We start from the raw sequence: 21729 nt of genomic DNA on the forward strand, positions 1-21729 counted from the left end.
GCTCTGGCTTTTTTTTCTCCATTTGACTGATTTCAAAATGAAATGAATTGACATTTAAAATTGATAAAGGACATGTTCAGAAGATGAGACTTAAATCAGCACTTAGAGTATGTCGTCCTCAGTTGCACAATTGTGTAACCAAGCCAACATAAGTTACTTTACAGCCCTTTAGAGATGTGACCTCTGGCTATCTTTGTCCTGTAAATATGATCTTTTTTTTAACCATGTAACAAGACACACCTGGTAAACAATAGGACAAAAACAAAATTTAGCTTTTAGCTTATCTTGGCCCTAGATGTAAAACTGGGTTACAACAGATGCAGGTTAGCTAGCTTGCTGATTACACCAATATTCTCAGCATATTCTACAGCAAACTATTTAATTCATTACTTACACTCTTGTTCTTCTGATTTTTGTTTCACAACAGTCTAGAAAGAACTCTTACAACACCAACCATCTCTTTTCTGCATCACATGCATCATTTTGAAAGCTTGATAGACTTGCTGTGCTTGCATATAGTTTCTAAACTAATAGATGTAGGTGCTTAGCAAATGGTCAGTCTTTTTTTTTTTTTTTTACCTAAATTGTAAGTTTAAAAAGCCCAAAGGTAAGAATCTCCCCCCAAATATCCAAGTGTTACATTTTAAGTACTGAATATCATTTGAATGTTAAACTGTATCAAATGAAGAAAGAAAGGGTGTACTGAGAATTTATTTTTGCTTCCAACTTCTCCTGTTGTACCAGCAGTGTAAACACAATAAAAAGAGTCAAGGAAGCCAGGACAGAAGTAAAGAAAGGTAACTTGTCCTCTGAGTGAACTTTTAATCGAACTGGGGAAAGTATTGGTCGATGGTATCCCTTCCTCTACATGCTCTCATCGTTGAGTCACTCATAACTATGTGCCATATTTTCTCTTGCGACACGTACAAGACAAAAACTATCGTGTAACATATGAAGCTTATGAAAATGATGATGAACTTATTACAGTTTCCTTCCTTTTCATTTGTGAATCATGTTGTATAAAGAAGAATCTTTGTTGAACAAAAGTCAAGGCTACTAGTGTTACTAGAGTGCTGATGCTGCAGTCTGTTACTATGTGGATGTATGAATATTTATGTGAGAAATAAGAATAATTTGATCAACTGTTACAGGTACTTTATATAAAAACATTTACAAGCATGGCCTTTACCGTTTCTTTTTTTATACACAAGACATGACACTGCAGAGACAGTTCTTAGCCTGACCACAGCGAGGCAGCACTGAGCTGCTAGAAAAGGATTTCTTTTGCCCATTTCCTCAATTTAAAACAGTTCATGGTTTTGTGAGTTACAGTGGAATCCCAAATATTCAACTGATATACTGTAAAAGCAACATAAATGACCCCATAATAATTCTGTCGCAGAGATGTGACTGCTGAGCTGGTATGAAGTTTGAATTGACATTTTTGAAGTATGCCTTTTGCCAAGAACCTATTTATATGCTATAACCAGCACAATATAAACTTTGTATAAAATCTGAGTTTGAAATAAGCAATCAGAACAATGGGATTCATGTTTTCATGTTCATGTTAAAAAGGGTTACAGTAAAAAACTTTTTAATCTACCCCTTGTTTTCTGTTAAGTTTTGATCAGAAAGAGGACAATGGGGTTCACCTGAGACAGGTGATTATCATAACACTATTATAACATTCTTATTCAAATTCAGTAGATTATCATCTGAACATATACTGTATAATTAAAAAACTTAGTGCTTAGCAGAAATAATTGGTTCCCTTTAAATGTGTGTTCCAAAAACAAGCATTGTATAAATGATAATTTTGTTGTTTTCTTTTCAAACTTTATACATAATTTTCATGTGGTAATACCGTTAATATTTAAAAAAAAAAAAACATGTTAGTTTCAATAGGCTGTGGATAATGTTGTAAGGACAATTTAACGTCTCTGTGGGAGGTGCTCTCCATGTTGCTGAATGAGCAGGATTTACTTCTGACAAGAAATCCAGCTCATGCATGCATGGAAAAAAAATGGCAAAGCTAGTATTTTTTAATTGTGATAATACATTTGAACCAATATTTCTCCCTAATCTTACATAAAGTAATAACTAACAAAAGGTAAAGAGTGTGCAAAAACGTTTTTGGTAGGATGCTTTTGTAATTTATTTTTTGTTTTGTGCTAAGTTTTGATCAAAAAGAGGAGCATACGGTTCATCTGAGACAGGAGATTATTCTCACATCCTAATTACAAATTAGTAGATCAACATCTGAACAGATGTTGTATTATTCTAAAAATAACCAAGTCAAGTAGAAGGAATTGGCTCTCTTTAAATGTGTATTCCAAAATCAAGCACTGCATTTATAACAGTGGTATATTAAAAGAGAAAAAAAAAGTTAGTTTCCATGATTTCTAAATATATATATATCAAGACTCCCTGTCTCAAACTTTTGACTTTCTTGTTTCATTATTACTTTTTAACATTAGTGCTTAGCTTTTATAGATTTTCCTTTTTTTTTACTTGCAAATGTACACACAAAGATATGGCATTTTACGTGCTTACTTGATCTACTGATATGTAAAGCTGACAAATCTGGGTCATGATGTAATCTGGTCTCAGCTTATAAGGGTTTATCTCACAGCTCCAATATGATGTGGAAAAGGCAAGGTCATATTTATTAATAAATGACAAATTATTACAAAATAAAGAAACAGTAAGCAGACTGCCCACTACTTAACTATATAAGTTTTTACACTTATGTATAAAAGGGCAAACAGACAGTGTTCTGTAAGTGATCTTCTCTCCTGCTCTTTGTGTGTTAACGTTTCCATTGTAAATGTGATGTTTTTGAATGTTTTGTTGGCTGACATCCAGATGTTTCCACCTTTTTTCTGTCCAAACATATTCTAAGCTCGGCTGTGCGACAATTCAGATGCATTTAGATAGTGGGAGCCTGGGGGCGCTGTCCATGGTGCTGAACAGTGACGAGAGAGATTTTTACCCAAATTATCGTCGATTTTCTTTGTTATTATTATTATTCAGGGCAAACCTAACACAATTGGCTTGTAAAAAGATGAGAAAATGACCAAAAAATCTTTCCTCCTCCCTTTTGTAGTCATATTTATTGACACATTATTGGGCTGTTCACATTTGTTGTCGAAGAAACCCGAGAGCGGCGCAGTCTAAAGACAGAGCACGTGCCACGTTTGATAATGCACATCGTTAAGTAGGCCTAATTGTAAAACGTTCAAACACAGTGCTACCACAGACAGCCAGAAGTCATCTGTCTTTTGCTTACTATTGTCGATGTGCCACGTGAGTTTCTTCGCACGGCAGAAGACGATGGTTCTTCTCAATCGCACGTGAGCTAATAGTGACACCCCTGTCTGTACGTTTCCGCTTGAACCAGCCAATCAGAGCAAGGTGCTGTGCTGCTTATAAACCCATCTGCTGCCGAGCCTTTCTGCTCACTGTCCCCGCTGTCCTATGAATCATTGACCCGAGCAGCATCCGTGATCTCAAGAAACCGTGAAGATGGCGGCCCGGGTAAGACATCATATATTATTAGATGCTGCAATATAATCGTGTTTGTACATGGGAAATGATGAAAACAAATCCAGGGTATAAAATGTCGAGATAGCATTTTCTCAATTCAAAATGTAAGCAGTCTTGGTACCTTTACCGTCTGAATGTCACCGCGACGGCAGAATGTAGAGTTTATTTCACATGATGTAGCAGCTTTTTAACCCTGCCATGTGCCAAAACAAGTCATTTCCGCTAATATTGCATAACAGCTCTAATATCTGATCCTCTCTGCCTGCTAACCGCTACCATCTCTGGGAGTATCGCTGCTTAATCCTGGGCTATGCTTGTCCTTGAGCTGCGTAAAAAGCGGCCACACACAAGCTTTCACGAGCTCTGTATGTAGAATAACGGAGCGGACGTTTTATGAGAAAAGCAAAGCTAAGGGGAAAATCATTCACAGTCAGCCCGCATCATGTATGTTAGCATGCATTCGATGATTAATCTGTGGTAACAACATGGTTTACCGCTGCAGCTTTAGCCTGCTATCTGCAGTCTGTTTGCAGTGTGGAGCAGAGCAGTGCATGGCTGACCAGTGGTCTGTGTGCACATTTTCTATTTAATGGCTGTGCGGAACCTGTCGATGTTTACAGGAAGGAAAATGTCAGGTACCAGTGTCAACCTGCCCCTTAAGTCTGTTATCAGTCCTAGTACAAGCTCTACAATGTAGAGGATAATGGTTTAATTTACCAGTGTGTATCGACGGTCTCTCTGCAGTCTGAAGTCATTTTTTCATTCATTTTTACTATTTGTTGGTGATTTATTTGCATCTTAAAAGTAGTGTCCGCAGAAACTCATACATCAATGACTAAGGGTTGGGCAATACAGAAACTGCATTTGCTGCACCATACGTTTCTATCCCTGATGGAGGCAGGTTCAAAGTACATTTAGATGCCTTTCTCCTCCCAACTACTGATCCTATCTGTCAATCACACTTACCCAATGGAAAACTGCAAAGATAGAATATTGATTTTTTTGTTTAGGTTGCAGGTAGGGATGTAACCAAACCTCGCAAAACAATCAAAAATCAATGCAAATATGGATGTGAATCAATTTGACATAAGTAGCCTAAGCTTCACATTACTTTTTTCTTTTTCAGCAGAAGGCAGCATCTGATTTTAGCTTCTCTGTCTGCCAAAAAGAGGCAAATATACATGAAGGAAGCAAATGAAGATTTTGAGATTTAAAATGTGTTTTGTTTCAAAGTAGGGGTGAAGGCGTGAGGTGAGTAGGTAGACACAAGAAAAAACAGTTTGCAAACCAACAGGATGCATCATGGAAAATTGTGCCATTATTTTAGTCTAATTTCTAGGGATGGGGTTTTACTGAATTTTTCAGTATTTGAGTACTCACATGGTCCATCCATCCATCCATTTTCTATACCCCTTATTCCATTCCGGGTCGCGGGGGGGGGGGGGGGGGGCTGGAGCCTATCCCAGCTGTCATCCCTGGCAAGAGGCGGGGTACACCCTGGACTGGTCGCCAGTCAATTGCAGGGCTGACATATAGAGACAGACAACCAGGCACGCTCACATTCACACCTACGGGCAATTTAGAGTCACTAATTAACCTAATGAGCAGGATTACCTGGAGAGAACCCACTCGTGCACGAGGAGAACATGCAAACTCCACACAGAAAGGCCCTGGCCCAGACCGGGAAGCAAACCAGTGACCTTCTTGCTGTGAGGCAACAGCACTAACCGCTGTGCCACCGTGCCGCCCTACTCACATGGTCGCAGATCATAATTACCATTTAAAACAAACATCACACAAGGGGCTGCAGGTGGCCTGCTTTAAATTTTATTCTCTACATCTCAGCTCTGCATGACATTACAAGATATGAAAATGTAACTAGGGGCTATAAACTGTAGAGAACATACACATGGAGCTCTGTAGAATGAAGGAGACAGTCTAAACTTTATTTAGTCATTGCTGTCAACTCCTCCACAGACCAAAACACACAACCACTCTGAGAGAAAAGAGCTAACAGTGACATATGACTCCATGTAGAGATCTGTCTACGAGTCTAACATTCCTGTCACTTTAATAACACGCTACTCTTACTTTACAAATCTTTTTCCTAGTCTTCTTCATTTTGGTGTCATTATAAACATCATGGGCTAACTGCAATTTTGAGTTATGTTTTTATCTTGCCTCTTGACTTGCATGTCCCTTGAAAACTTACCATAGCTATCATAAAGCAGATGTTTATGCTGTAATGCAGCTTGCTTATTATTGGCTTACATTTTTTGTATTTCTTAAATCAGTTAGAATATTGCTGCTTAAAAATGCGTGTGCAGTGAACGAGTGATGACTGCCACTTTGAGTACCTGTCCCTGCTAATTTCTCTGAAAAAAAGGTGGAAAGTTTTAACATGATAAATCATATAATGAATCCAGTATAAGGATATGTATAGAATTGTGAGAAAGTATATCAGCACTGTTCATTGTGAGGTAAATTTCCCAAATCTGTCAGCTATGATGGCCTACAGGTCATTAAAGTGTCATAAAAGAGATATTTGTACCAGAAAACAGTAAATTTAATCCCCAACTTCTGCTTCTCTGCTCTGGCACAGAGCCAGGCAGCTGTGCTCTGATCAAAAGCATTTTTTTTTTTTAAATCTGAGAGGATCATATTTCTCATCAGTGGGCGTGGCTTCAGCTCATTCAACCAACACGCCCACACCATCCCAGAGCAGATTTTACTGCCTCATTTTTTGTGATTTTGCTGCTGAATGTTATAAATTTAGAGATGTTTTTTATGACTGAAATTTGTCTTGATGGTTCGTAACACAGTGGCATGTCATACAACAAACCTTGAATCAAGATTTTTTTTCTTTATCTCTTTTCTGGGACTTTAACTTAAAAATATATTTTTTCTATTTTTTGTTCCAAGACCTGGTTTTAATGCAGCACCAAAAACTGGTAACTGTGACGCATCTGAAAGCTGTTTGTAACTCCCTCTAAATGACATTAGGGAAGAAAGCAGTAATGTTGGGACACATCAAACAGGAAATTTTGCTTTGACACTTTAGCTTATAGTGTTTGTGCTAAACTACTGTTTGTAAGTTTACGTATAACGTACAGAGATAGGAGTGGTTTCTTCTTGTGTTCTCCTTAAAACAAACAAGTTCAGTCAAAATGTGGACTGTAGTTTCAAAATCCTCATTTTTTAAATGTTGTTTATCATCTATTTCATGTTTTTTAAAGGATTTTTGAGTTATTTTTCTAAATGGTCTGATTACAAACTCAGTGTGACATCATAGTGCATAGAGCAATGCTGAGTCATTGGAAGTTGCCAACAGCTGTAGGATTACGCAGCAAGAATTTTTCATGTTGCTAATGCTGCTCTGCATTGTGAATGTAAATAATGTACCTTTATGCACAAGTGTGTTTGTGACGCTGGAGTCAAAGCAATTCAAAGTTTTCATAACCTCAAGCAAGGCGTGAACAACAGCACATGTAGAAGAGCCTCTTAGGGGTTAATACATGGCATGAGGAAAGTACTTCCATTGTAAGAGCTCTGGGATGCTTGTGTGTGTTTCATATCAAAGGAGCTGCTTTATTACACCTCAAGAGAAAACACTTACTCTGTCTGGATAAAAAATATCAGCATGAAGCTGGAGGGAAGTGCTGACCTGCCAGAGTCTAATTTTACTGCAGAGTCCAGACAGACTACACCAGCAGCATTTTGTTAAATGGTCTGCCCACTGCTGCGTTGGAACAACCTGACATCCTGCTGATTTGTAGATGAGGTTCAACACCTGAGGGAACTCAATCAATACTGCTTTTTAATGACTGCATGTTTTTACTTGGCAGTTTAATTGGTGTGTTGCAGATTTGTTTTTTTTTATTTGTAAAAACATAAACATAATACTTCTACTTTGGTTCAAATAAAACCCTCATGGCTGCATCAGGGTAAAGACTGTGACCATATTTCCTTAGAACTACATAAATAGTGTTATCTAAATAAGAAATCAGCTGTAGCTTTTAAAACTAGCATAGCTGAATGATTAAACTGAAAAATCTGTGGATAGATGACTTTTTGTTGTTTACATCCAACTTCTTTTTAGCTAGAGCTTGAGATCCATTTACTGCATGCACAACACCAACTGCAGCTAGCTAGCTTTTATTGAACTGGCTTAAGCTAAAGTCTTGTCATTAGCTAAATTTTCAGTGTTTCCAATCAAATACTTTATTTATAATTCAATAGTACTTGACATCTGCACACAGCCATATGCAGAGCACTCGCTAGCTAGCTAGCTTTCAAAATTACAGCATCAGCTATAAGCAAAAAAAAAAAATGTTGGCTGACTTTAATTGATATCAACTGATACACACACATACAGCTGCATGTTGTTAGCAAAAAGTAAGCATTGCTAGTAGTCAAACTGTTTATGAAGAAAAAATGAGTTAGCTCTCGTGTTGCCAGTTTTTTTTTTTTCTTTTGTAACGCTATAATGACATGGATACAGTGATTATTAGTGATATCTTTTTTCATTATTTCTGTTTTAGGCTAAAACTGAGCTGTCTTGAGTAGCCCTGGCTATGGTTGAGAGACTGAAAACATCTATAAATCATAAAGCTGCTGACATTAGCCTAAATTGAATAAGAGCTAAGGACAAGCCAATGGATGTTCCCATTTTCAAATTTGGCTAAAATGCCCATTCAAATTGTGTGTAACTGAATCGTCTAAAGAGGAGAAAATGCTTACATAATTGTCAAATTCATAACAGGATTGTCATGTCAGTTGGTATGTGATGTTAGCCTGGTTTAATGAGTCAAGCATAGCTAAAGTTAGCAGCTAGCTCTGTCAACCTTTGTTCCTCTTTGTGGATTAATATCGTACTTCATGTGGTTACTCATCACTTTGGTTGAGTAGTTCTACATGAGTACAACCTTCAAAAGCCTATATATGACTTTGATCTCCATTTTCTGTTCAAAAACTGTCATATTATGCTATTCACAGGACATACCACTAAGCTTCTTAGGTTTAAGTCAAGCTAACTGCTATGGGAAAGTTTTAATGGGAAGGCAGCAGCCATTTACTAAAGCTACAGCGACTACTAGTGGCGGGAGGCTTCATTACAGTTTTAAAAGAGCATTTCAGACCTGTGTAAATGCTAGGTAATTAGTTTAGCTGACTCATAAATCTTGCCCTGGCTAATTTGATATATAACCGCTAACCGCATGCATCATCAGATCACACCTAGTGAATATTTTAGCTGCATCTGGACGGGGGATACTGTTTACCAAATCTTGAATCATGTTTTTGATAAGTTAACAATGTTCTTCTGTGGTTTTGAAGTCAAGAATATTGTCACTGTAGCTATTACACTTGCATGGTGGTTCTCAAATGCTGAGTGGGAGCACACTGATGTGCCTTGAGGCAAGGCAAGGTGAGCCATGGGAAGATTTGCAATGATTACTACACACAGTATGTCCACATCCATCTTTGAATAAAATGATGGAACTGAAATGAGGCCACTGAGCTTTATCAATATGCAGGGAAGCTTTTCTTTCAAATGATCACTACTCCCACAGTGTCCTCCATCAACAGACGAGGCTCATACCAGATGAGATTAATATGAGGGGACTGAACTTATGCAATGGATACAATTTGCATTTATATGCAACATAGATGCATATATGAACACGGATATCAAACCGTCCACTGTGTGAATCATTTTAATAATGTATCAAATTTGTATGTGTGTCCATGGACAGGGGAGATGCTGTGATACACTCTTCCTCTTGGTCATGCAGCATGAGTCAAACAGACCAACGGCATGATGTTTGATGCTCCACACACACACACATGGGCACACATACACCCTTCACCCCCTCTTACCCAGCGGAGCATGCACTGTTGCTGGGCACAGCTTGTCAGAGTAACTCAGAGTAAAGCAAACAGCTCCACAGTATGACAACACGCTGAAATCAAAATCAGACTGGAGAAGATCTTGCCATAAAAGGTCAAAAGTACAGCAGCATTTAGGGAAAGAATTATTACTGTAGTGTCAACCTGAATATTTAAATTGAGATTTTATATTTGTGGGTTAGAATCTCCATTGTCTAATCAAGGTGGCACTTCTGATTTATCCAAAAAAAAAAAAAAAAAGTTGTAAATAAGCTCCCCTGTTCTCCCTTTTTAAAGCAAATGATGGCCTTTCAGCAGTCGTCTGTTTGTCAATTGCATTCATGAATTTTTCAGGGCTTCATGATTATACTGCCTGGAAAGCTTTCAGTAGGTGAAGAAGAAGATGTGTGCTAGCTTTATCTCTGAGCCTCTGGCACTGACTCTGTATCTGACCTTATGTGAGTCATCACCAATGTCTAAATCAGAAACACTTTGGTATGTCTACTCTCAAGTTGATCTTTGGCTAGGCTTTTTTCTATTTCAAGTGTTAAACTTTCACTGCTTTTCCAGTTTTTGTAGTCATTTTGTGAACTTTAAAAATATCAATTACAGCATCAAAAATTCTAAAAGGTTTCTCCACTTTGAGGAAATGCATGTTGTGGGCTAACATTATATCTGATTACTTTGGATAAAATGCATAATGAGTAGCATTTTTGGTCCTTTCACCATGCAGCTGATGCATTAAGTTAAAATGACCCCTATGTCTGCTGTCAGCTTAGTAAACATTTATATACTAAATTGAGACAAAGATGCCAAACCGAGTGAGGAATTTTTAACACAGCTTTTCCAAACATCCTAATTTCATTTTGGATGCTTACGTTATTTTATTTTGCACACAAAAACGACCAGTGTCGAAATGAATTACCCCCCCCCCAATGCCATTAGTAAATTTTACCAGTCTGAAGTAATTTGTTGTAGTTTTCATTAAGTCTCAGACACGTCTCCTGAGGAATGCAGCCAATCTTCTTTAGCCAAGCTCTCAAGCTCCAGATTTGATGGTCTTCTAGCATGAACCGCTTGGTCTTCAGTTTTCCCTCACAGATTTTCAGTGGGATTCAAGTCAGGGTTTTGTGCTTTGAGCCACGTATGTTTTGGGCCATTGTCAGGTTGGAAGTCAAAGTGACGACCCAGACCCAGGTTTGCTGCTGACTGCTTGAAGTTTTCTTTCCAGATCTTTGTGATTCCTTTTAACTTGTTGAGATTCCCAGTTCCAGTCACACTGAAGCAGCCACACAACAGAACACTCCACCAACGTGTTTCACCGTGGGACGGTGTTCTTGGATGAACACTGGCTCGTATGCTCTGTGAGCATCAACAATTGTTTTTCTCAAGTCTAAACTGATTTATTTTCTCTTTGCTGTGATGCTTTCTCAAGTGACAGCACAAACGTTTACTGAAGTTTTTATACTGTGATTAAATTGCAAGTTAACCCTCAGTTGAACTTGATATTACAAACTTTGAACATTACAAAATCAAAGCACACCATTGCACAACAGTGGTTCGAGCTATGGCTCAACAAAAACGTCAGTTCTTAAGGGGGCTAGTAATTTTGACTCTGTAAGTTGCATGTAGGTGGTGAATTTTTCTATCTTAAACAGAGGCTTACTCTGTGTGATCAGACAATAATGCATCATTGATTTGCTCTCCTAAATGGTTAAACTTAAACAGATTCACTCAAGGGCTTTGTCTTAAGGGCCATGCACTTTAAGGTCAGAGAGGAGTAAGAAGGGTCAGTAAGCCATCTGGCCCTTTACAAAGCTGCTGGATTATAGAGTGAAACAAGACGAATGCAAATAATGTTCAAATTTAACCTACTGTAGACCATATTAACAGAAGACTTAGCGTAATATCAAATGAATGCAGCTGGCATCTGAGACAATGGGGTAAAAGAAGTTTGTCCCCCATTTATTAAAAGAAAACAGCTGCTTTCTGTTTGGTCAGAGAAAAGCATGTTATTTTGTTTCACTTGGAGAGTGGAAAATCTTTGAACACAAATATTTTCTTCAGTGCTGCACTAAGTAACAGTGAAAAGGTAAACATCTTCACTTGAGTTAGACAGGTGTAGTGTGAGCACTAAAGAGTTACCAGTGAAACATTTCTGTATTAAGGCTGTGTTGATTTCAAACTGAAAATGTAGACTTTAGACTTTAATTTGAGGGAGCCTCTGATAGATGGTTTCAGCTGGAGAATGAAGCTCAGTAGGTGCTTTTGTTTTCAAGGACAACCTGATTGATGTAATTGTGTCAAAAAAATTGAAAGAACTTGGCGTATGTATTCAACAGTAAGACAAGAAAACATGATAAAAGATGCCTTGTTGTGAGATGAAACGAGCGAGTGGGCCATAAAAGACAACAGCCCTCCTGATGTGTCTCTCCTCCTCAGTGGTCTCTCTTTCTCTCTCTTTAATGAAACTAGCAGTTCACTACTACGCTTTATTTCTTTGTTTCTCAGTCACCTTTCTCCCAGCAGCTTTTCATCAGGAGCCTGTTATTTGTTTTTTCTGCTGCTGCTTCTGTGTCAGCACCCACGCCCAAATTAAAAGGGTATGCAGGAGACTGCGTTGGCAAGGTCGTGGGCTGTTAGACTGCCTCTGCTGGGCTCTGCAAATGACAAACAGGCCCCTCCCTGCAAACAGCAGTAAATATTTCAGCATTAGTCATCCTCTCCCTGTACAGCTTTCTGTTTTGGTATCCTTTTTAACATGTGAAATGGGGAATAGTAAAGGGGCTTGAGCTGGCATGGTAAATTTCTTATCATCTGCTCAATGCAATTTTCACACCATTATAACAGCAGAGAAGAAAATGACTTCTCTTTATGAGTCCTAAAAATACTGAATTTGCATTTAGTTCACATCATTTCTTCTGTTTTCAATTTAAAAAAAAAACTCCAGTATCATTCTCCACAAACTGGTGAAATCTTGCAAATGGAATAATTTACACAAATGTAACTCATCCCCACAGTTTCTGTTATTTTTCTAAGAACTGGCACTGGCTTCGCCTCATTCTTAATCTCTCCTCACTCCTCACACAAAGAAAACTGTAGTTTGTTGCCACAGTACGCATCAAGCCATACTTGCCTAGAACAACCACCAAATAAATTGTTTTTTTCCAGAAATACTCCCTAAGACACTCCAATACTCCACTACTGTGCACATTGCCTCCGTCAGGACAGAAATATAAGCTTAAACTTTCAAAATAAAATCAGAGTAAACTTCTGGTGGGATTAGGGTAAGGGTTGGGATACCAAAAGTTAAAAACCTGACCTACAAGACCTAATTACAAAACATTCAGTAAAGTAAACAGTCTGCTTACAGAAAAAGCTAACACTCTAACACAGCTAACATGGCTAACATTAAGGCTAAAAAAGCTAAATTAGCAATATGAGCTACATAGGTAATGTAGCAGAAGACTGTACACCTTTTACAGTTTTGCAGATCTTATACTTATATTTTAGTCAAGTAAAATAGCTATGTAGCTAACATAGGTAAGGCTAACAAAGCTCTAAAGTGTTGTTAGCTTATACTACATTTGCTAAAGCTAACTTAAATATGTAAGCTACATAGTTACGTTTGTGTAACACATTTGATAAAGCTTGCGTAAAGCTAACAGAGCTACCTTGCTTTAGTAGAGTAGTAATGTAGTAATATTAGCTAAGTAGCTAGCATTGCTAAGTTAGCTACATTTATGGTTAGCAAAGCTAAAGGGAGCCATTGTTCTTGTAACTACTCTTTAGGGCTCATTTATGCTCTCAAAATGTACAAAAATATATCCATGTGCTTCAGACTTTGCACTTGTCATTACCCTCATACTTGCAAGTGTCTGTTATGTTGGAGTGGACACTGAAAAACGAATCCACTAGAGGTTGCCGTTTGTCACTGTGCTACTTTGATTCTGCTCCGTCTGTCCTATAGACTGAAGAAAGAACGGTCTGTCCTCTGCTCAGCTTGATGTGTTTGTATTTTCTGACAACTCTCTCAATGTTTGCCAATGTTTTCTCAGAAAACTCGACTAAGTTCCTGCTTTTTTTCAAATGATTCTTTTTCATTGTGTTTTACTCTGTGGCTGACCTGTTGGTTGCATTGCCTAACACAGCCTCCACAATTGGTGGTGGTATTACTTTGTTTAGTCTGTGATGAACACAGAATACAGACCGAAAAGTTCATCCATATGCATTTTAAATGTAGAGCATAAATGAGCCTTTAAACAGGTCTATACAGTACACAATTTAATCCCAAAATAGACCCCTGAATGTGCATTTCTTGACTGAAAAACTTCAGCATGGAAAAAAAAGGTTTCTGAAGCATGCTTTTAATCATCTCATTTTACCCTAACCCCCCGTCAGCATATGCAGATGTATAAAATAACTACAGAAATAATGAATCCTCTTCCTGGTGATTTGGTTTTTCATAGATCATTAAGAGGCATCAGTATCCATTTCAGTCCGTTACATAACCAGATAAAAACTCATTACAGGAGCTTTATTGTATAAAAGTATTGTAATAATAGGCTTCACTGATCAGGAGCTTATCTTTGTCCTGAATTTTTCAGCTCATATCCACTTGAAAAGATGCCTTTAAGAGAGCCACTCTGTTAAAATTATTGTCTGCTGTTTCAGTCTGTGAATCCCAATACCCTGGAAATTCACATTCAACAATTTTAGAAAGACACACCATGCCTCTTTAGATATGAAAAGTACCCAAAGTAGCACAAGCTTTAATCTAACCTTTGCAACTGCAAGTGAAATATAAAATCCCAATACTGATTTAAGCTCCAATGTGGAGGAATTTCAGTTGTATTGATTTCAGTGCCCCTGTGGACAAAGTGTTAACTATTCTCTCTGCTAATTTTGTCTTGAGAATCTTAACATTTATCACTTATTATATTAAACAAAACCAAAGTGAAATGTGAAAACATGAGCTTTAAAGCAGAGCCCCTCTCAGGACTGTTTTCTAAATCCCACTTTCAACCACTCTTTCCAAATTGACCATTACTGCCCACTCCAGCAATGTGCACAATTCACTAACAAGCACTGTAGGGATGGTGTGTTTGTGGTGATGGGCAGTGTTTGGTGGCCACAAAACATAGTGTCTTGTCTGATGGCCAAGAAGTACCATTTTACTCTCATCAGACCAAAGAACTTTCTTCCACTTGACTGTGGGGTCTCCAACATGCCTTTGGCCAACACTAGTCAAGATCTGATATGAGTTCTTTTTCAACGGTGGCTTTCCCTTTGATACTTTCCCATAAAGCTGTTATATGCAGAGTCTCTCCCATCTCAGCTGCTGAAGCTTATAACTCCTTCAGAGCAGTCATAGACTTTGTGGGCTCTCTCTCTAGTGCCATTAGTCCTTCCATTTCTTGATGATGGATTAAACTGAACTCCAGGGGATGTTCAGGCCTTGACATTTTTTGTGTCCATTCCCTGACTTATACTTTTTAATAACCTTTTCTCTGAGTTGCTGTGTTCTTTTGTCTTCATGGTGTAATGGTAGCCAGGAATACTGATTAACCAGGTGTCTTTATACTACATTGATGCACACTTTTTATAAGCACTTTAATAATATCCGATTTGCAAAATGAGTCAAAATCATGAAAATGAGATATTCTTTCAAAATTGTTCAGCCCTAGTTTAATCTAATACTGTGTTGGTTACAGTTTAGAATGAATTATTGCTTGTTTTAATTGGAAAATACATGAGATGAAGAACTTAAGAAATAATCGCATATTAAATTGCAGTCGTAATATTGGGTAAAAAAAAAAGTCACAATAAGATAATTTTCTTAAATCGTTTTACCATATATTCATTGCAGATTTTTATTTAAATGATCAGTCGAAAGATCTATTCAATTCAGTATTTTTTAGGGAAAAGGTCTTTTCCCAACTAAAAATTTGAGTGAAGCAATGTGAGTGGCACTCCCAGAGCCATTTTCTCTTGGCATGCCCACCTTTACTTTGTGCACAGGTGAGATTATTTCATGTTTTTGTCTAGAAGTTCAACACTCAAGATGTATAAACTAAGGGTGCTTTATCTTCAAGGATCAAATGTATACCACCTGTTGTATTACATGTGTCCTGCATGACTAAATGCACGCATGTTTCCAGGAAAGTGCTTGAAGGGTGTGTTTACTTGTGTGTTTTTGTGTGTGACAGAGAGAGTAATGGTTAATCCCCGGCTGTCTCGATGCTGGACCTTCCTCTGTGAGCTCTGAGCTGGAGCTATATTTAGAAAGCCGTCCTCTGCTGTGGGGCAGCCTACACAACAAACACACTTTACTGACACACATCTACACATTTACACTGCTGTTAAATGGAAACACCAGCAAACACACTACATGCATAAGCACACACATATGCGCACACACCTACACGCAGTGTTTCTGTCTTTGTGCGAGGTTGTGTGAGTGTTTAGGAGCAACCTTCAGAGTGAGTGGGGGTTGGTGGGCCTGACGCTGCTCCATCACTGAGACAGTAACTAAATGAAATGAAAGACAATGGCTCAGGGGAGGTTGTCCTAATATATCCATCTAAAGAATTAAACAAGGAAAAACAGTGATGGAGGTAATAAAGCTGTGCTGAACCATGCTTTTACTTCTGCTAGATTTTAAATTAAATGTATTTTGATTTTTTCAGTCATTTATTGAACATTTGGGTAAATGTGCCTTTTCAGATTCTTTACAGAAACAGAGTTAAAAAACCATACAAGTCTCACATTTGTTTTTCATGTCTAGTCAGATCAAGTCTATCAGATGTGGATCTACATTTAGACCAGTTGGCCAGTCTAAAGTAGAAAAAGCCAAAATTGAGCACAGTTTTGGCTTTTTCTACTTTAGACTGGCCAACTGGTCTGAATGTAGAATGTAGATAGTGGTAAAATGGGAGTTCAACCTGAAACAGCCTACTTGCAAGTTCATCCTCATTCACTCAATTAAAATGCTGTCAAACTGCTCAGTACTACAAAACGCCATTTGTCCATGGTGCTGGTTTACATCTGGGCAGCAAAACGTAGAGAACAGACCAATTAATCAGAGCTACAGCTGCAGTACAGCTTAGGCTGGTCACACACTTCATGATTTTAAACCCAACTTTAGGCCATTTTCCCCTTTGACGATCAGAAAGATGTGTCCCATATGAGGTTTGTCACAAATGATTATTTGCCTATAAGATGTGGTGTCAAAACAATCATTTTACCACGTCAGAGCCTCCCCAACCTTGAATCATAACTATCAAACATGTCTCTGCCTCCATCCATATGTTACCCAGCTCGCAAACAAGAAATCTGTACCTTTACATCAGCCAGAATTTCACACAATACTTTCCATGATTTTGGATTTTTGCTGCAACTGTATTGCATGCCTAACCTGACACGCAAGATAGACTGTTTCATAAATCCACAGCGTTTTGGAAAGGCAGGACTTTTAAAAAAAATCCTCAGAAGTTGATTGGAGGAGCGTTCTGTCTTTCACACTCATGACAGGCAAATCAGAGGTTGTACACGTGCATCTCTTGAGCTGACAGGTTACCCCGGCCTAGACTGTTGATGGCGGAGCTTCTCTGTGAATAAAATTGATGCCATGGCTGGTCAGGAGCCAAGCTAATACTGTTGCTAATGGATACACTGGCAAACCCCACCTGTAATGATTGCAAACCCATGCCGAAACAGACCGGCATGAGAGTGAAAGCATGTTTTCCATCATGAAAAGCTTTCAGTGTCGCTCTCTGCTTTTGTTTTAATAAAAAAATGTTGTCCAGCTCTAACAAAACTGCTACTGTGGCTTAGTCCCAGCTGATAACTCAACTAGCAGCCGTTGTATACAACCACTTAAAGTAGCCCTAACCCTTTCTCCTTGAAACTCTCAAAAACTCATGCCAAAGCAGGTCATCAGAAGAGCAAAAACATCTTCCCCATCTTTAAAAGCTTTGAGCGTTGATTTTATTCTGTATTTCATGCAGAAACGGGGTCAAGTTCTGGTAAAACTGACGCTACACTAGAGCTCTATATGAGCTAATCACCACATTGTAGGAAGCCATTGCAAACAGCTTCGAGAACAATTGAGCCCACCTGTAGCTACCGCCTCTTCTCCTCTAATGATGCTGACTGGTCCAAACAGTGTTCGGTTCGGCACAAATGTTGTGGACTGGGGCTTTTCAAGATGGATTTGCCTGATAAAAGACTTGGAGTCTGGCAATAATCTATCTGCTTTGCAAGGTTAACGCATGCCAGCTAAGGTTTTACATTGTCCTCCATGTTTGTTTTCCTTCTGAAGTCACATTTGATGGCACGAGTTTCTGTGAGATCACGTGTGCGGAAATATTCACTGTGAGATAGTCAGTGTAGACGGCGGGTGTGTAGTCTCATAGTCTGGTCAAGTCGCCCAGCGCACAAAATTCTGTCCTTCGAAACTGTCCTTATGTCTGTGGTGTCCCACATTTTAAAAACACATTCAGATCTGAGAGTCACCTGGTATGGCCAGCCTTAGGCACTGCATCTGACAGGCATTTTTGGCCTGCAATAACAAAATTAAAAATATTTTATCTGACTTGCAAATCCTATGTCAACCAGCGAAGGTGATGACATTAACCATTTAGTCAGATAATCGTACACATCATTAGTTAGTTTACCAGGGTGATTTTCAGAATTTCTGTCAAAGAAACAGTCCAACTTGTTCTGGCAACACTTGGATTTTTTTGTTACAGATTATAAAAGGAGAGACGAGATAAAGAGCGAGAAATTCAAAGATGTTTTCCTGTTTACTGTGGTGTCAGTTTTCTCATTCGCCTTTAACCTTTAAAGATATTAGTTATGTTTGCACTTGCTTAGCTACAAAAATGGTGGTAAAGACTTGTGTTGTTTCAACCTTAAATGGAGAAAAAACATTGTGAGCAGCCAAACATGGGTTAACTACTAATTGCCAGGCTCAGACTGCAGATTAGCCAGGATGTATGAGGAAAGACCTCAGATCTACTGGACATGGCTAAGACAGAGAGAAATCTATAGCAACCATTAACATCTGCTTTGACCTAGCCCTGCATGTTATGACTTAACTCAACAGTCCTGTTATAGGAGGTCCACTTTTATTTACAGTAAGGTTTATAATAATCTCAGTCTGTTTATTGCTGCTTTGCAGACACTGTAACAGTGTAATTAGTTTCACCTGTCTGCTTAATTGTCAGAGTGAACTATAACTCCATTCGTGAACACATTATTATCATATCAGGTCAAATAGCCCAGCCGTGACAAGGTAAAGTTAGAGTATATTAATACGTTGTGTGCAGTTTCAGAGGAAATGCCTGTTAATGAAAGGGTCAGTTTTTACTCACTTTTGGCTCACATCTGCCAAATTTTTGTCCATTTGCTGAAGGTTTTGGTCAGCACAGATAGAGGCTGTCCTTGGTGTTTTGTGTTTTAAAAGGCGTGGAGACACTCAGGCGTTTAAGAGCACTTGATGGATCTGTTGACCTTTTAAGGACACTGTTGACTGCTCTCTACTGTAGCCGTTCACAGATGAGTGGCTTTGCAACCAAAAAAAAAAAAAAAGTAGAATATAGAAATCACAACAGGCAAGATGGTTTCACATCAAAAAGCCTCAGAAGAGAACATAGCTAGTCAGGAGAGTAATTATTGGTGTATGTAAGAAAAAAACATTACTGTAGTTTTAAACTGTAAATGGATGGCACCATAACCCCCTTTAAAATGCAGCATGACAGGGCCTATAATCAGCCATATATAGCTACGAGCATTTCCAATAAAGATATCATGCTGAAGTAATCGTGATTCATTGTAAAAACTATTTTATGGAAACAAGCAGTGCTCCAGCATGTGTGCATTTTATTTATTGCATGATGGCCTGGGATTGGTACTCATAATCTCACAGTCTGATGCTAAGATAGCGTCCATCTATCTATGGATTTATTGTTTATTGTTGTTTTTATTTTGAACCTGATGCAAAGATATGTATTGTGTGACACATTTAGGCCAGCAGTAACCTGGCACGCCAGTTAGATTTGTTTCACACATCTATCTGTAAAACCACTCATACACAGAGTTTGGGAAAGGGTAGAGCCTCTGAAAAAAAACTCGGAGGGTGATTGGATGAAGGTTCTGTCTGTCACATCTTTGCGGGCCAATCGGAGCAACAAAACACGTGACGTAGCCGCTACAGAGCTGTGCGCCTGTGACTCTACCAAAGGAGTAAGCTCCATAGAGAACTAAATAACAGCGCGAACCATGGCAACTGTAGACACGTCAGTACACGACTTTTGTCGTTTTTGAAAAGAAAACAACTCAATGCTGTTCTTTGTTCTACTTATAACAAAGAAATGTTGTCAAGTTCTGATAAAAGTGACACTTTAGCAGCATCCACACTAATGTCTTCTGCCACAGTTGCACCAGCCTCTTGTTGCTGCTTGTTTACGTCACGACTCTGATGGCCTGAAAGTACTGCCCTTTGACGCTGACTGGTCCTGTCACTTTCTAACCTGGCCCAAACTGTTCAGACGGGAGCTTTGCAAGATGGATTCGTCAGTGAGAAGCACATAAACGGGCAAATCCATCTGCTTTGCAAGGTTAGGCCAGCAGATAAACTGCAAACAAATAAAAAACAGTGATTATAGCTAACTTCAGCACACTTCAGTGTTAATCTAACTAGCACAAGTACATATAAACACATTTCAAGATAAATTAATCAGTTTTTAAATGAGACATTGTTGTTTGTAGAACATTTCTGACAAATTTCTGTGTGAAATGCACAAATATGTTAACAATATTTATAAAGTGGGAGGAACTGGCCTGAAAGCAGGGTTTTCCCTCCGTCATTCTTAACGACACCATGATGGCACAGATTCTTACACAATAAACAAAGTGTTGACTGGGTAATTATGGTGACATGAGTAAAAATCAGCGGTACCTTTTTCAGGCTTCTTTCATGTTAGCTGTTAGCCAGTTTGCTTTGATGCCTAGCGTCAGGTGTTGTCCAAGTATTTTACTCTGGCGTGGCATATCTGATTTGACTCCTGTATGAGTCTGTACCGTCTTTAATGTTTTGGAAGCCAAAATAAGTCCATGCATCTTACGAATGCAGCAGAAGCTGCATTGCTGTGTAGACACAAGGCACGAGCAACCGGCTCACTCAGACTGGAAATCTTGTGTGATCTTGTTGTCTAAGCAGAGGAGAAGAGGGAAGAATCAACTGCTTGCTGCCAGCTGGCGGTGCCTGCCGCCAACTAGTGGTCAGGGGGTGAAATAACACCACAAACTACCGCACCAACAAAGCAAATTATTAAGAAAATATCAATACTGCATTTTAAAATATCGATACAGTATTGCGCCACAAAATATTGTGATATATCAGTGTATCGATATTTCTAACACCTCTAATTAACACCATCAAATAACTCCAACACTGAAGGCCATTTACCTCAGAATGGAGTTAAAATTACACTAATATCAACTCTGCAATGTTCAAAACTGAGCTTTCAGCACTGTGGGTTTTGCTGTATGAAATAAACTATGTATCAATAGAAGACTTTTACTAGAATCATATCAAAGTGGGAGAATATATGTTGCGTATGGCTATTTATTTAATAAGATATAGAGAAATTTGATTTTTTTTTCTATATGTAACTGTTAGAGTTTCAGGCTGAGTAAGGGCTGAAATACTTTCATGCCTGTCCTTTTGAATATTTTCAAACTATCATTGGATTTAAAAATCTGACAAAATTCTCTGATGAATCTTGATGAAGAGCTCTTGATTAAAACATCCTTAGTTCTATCAGGTGAAGAAGAGAGGAAAGCCCCTCTACTGCTAATGAAAAATGATGCAGCCCATGCACTGAAACCTTCTTGATTTAATGCCGTCTTCAACAGAAGGCTGCCAAGGAATTACTTAGTGGAATTTACTAAATTGAAGGCTGAGTTGCTCCTATAAGCAGCTTATTAATTTCATAATGTGCTCTGAAGGTGGATATCAAACCTGCTGACTGCTGGATTTCCATGCCTGAAAGAAGTGATCAATGCTGATTTAGAGCAGTTTAGTTAGCTAAAATATTTCGCCGAAATATTTCAAGGTTTACAAAAGAAGCTGCATTTTTGACTGCTGTGCTTGGCTCAAATTTCAGTCACATGGATGGGAAAGTAAAGCTTTAGTGCTTTTAAATTTATTGGCATGGAAGTTAATGCAACAAATTGGTTTGGCAATGATTTCCCAGATGTTGTTTGGCAATATAACTCAACTCAACTGAG

At 38.4% G+C, this 21729-nt stretch overlaps 1 protein-coding gene across 2 annotated transcripts in view; it reads left to right on the plus strand.

Moving 5' to 3' along the window:
- The first annotated feature begins 3412 nt into the window (after nt 1-3412).
- Nucleotides 3413-21729, plus strand: part of LOC121503430 (vesicle-fusing ATPase) — a 59299-nt gene continuing 40982 nt past the window's right edge. The window contains exon 1 of one of the 2 annotated variants that reach the window (XM_041777844.1): nt 3413-3537. In XM_041777844.1, the coding sequence (XP_041633778.1) occupies nt 3526-3537 (12 nt within the window). In that variant the 5' untranslated portion in view covers nt 3413-3525. The remainder of the gene's footprint in view (nt 3538-21729) is intronic. The other variant, XM_041777843.1, reaches the window with a different exon arrangement.

The sequence above is a fragment of the Cheilinus undulatus genome, linkage group 21, assembly GCF_018320785.1.
Source record: "Cheilinus undulatus linkage group 21, ASM1832078v1, whole genome shotgun sequence".
Lineage (NCBI taxonomy): Eukaryota > Metazoa > Chordata > Actinopteri > Labriformes > Labridae > Cheilinus > Cheilinus undulatus.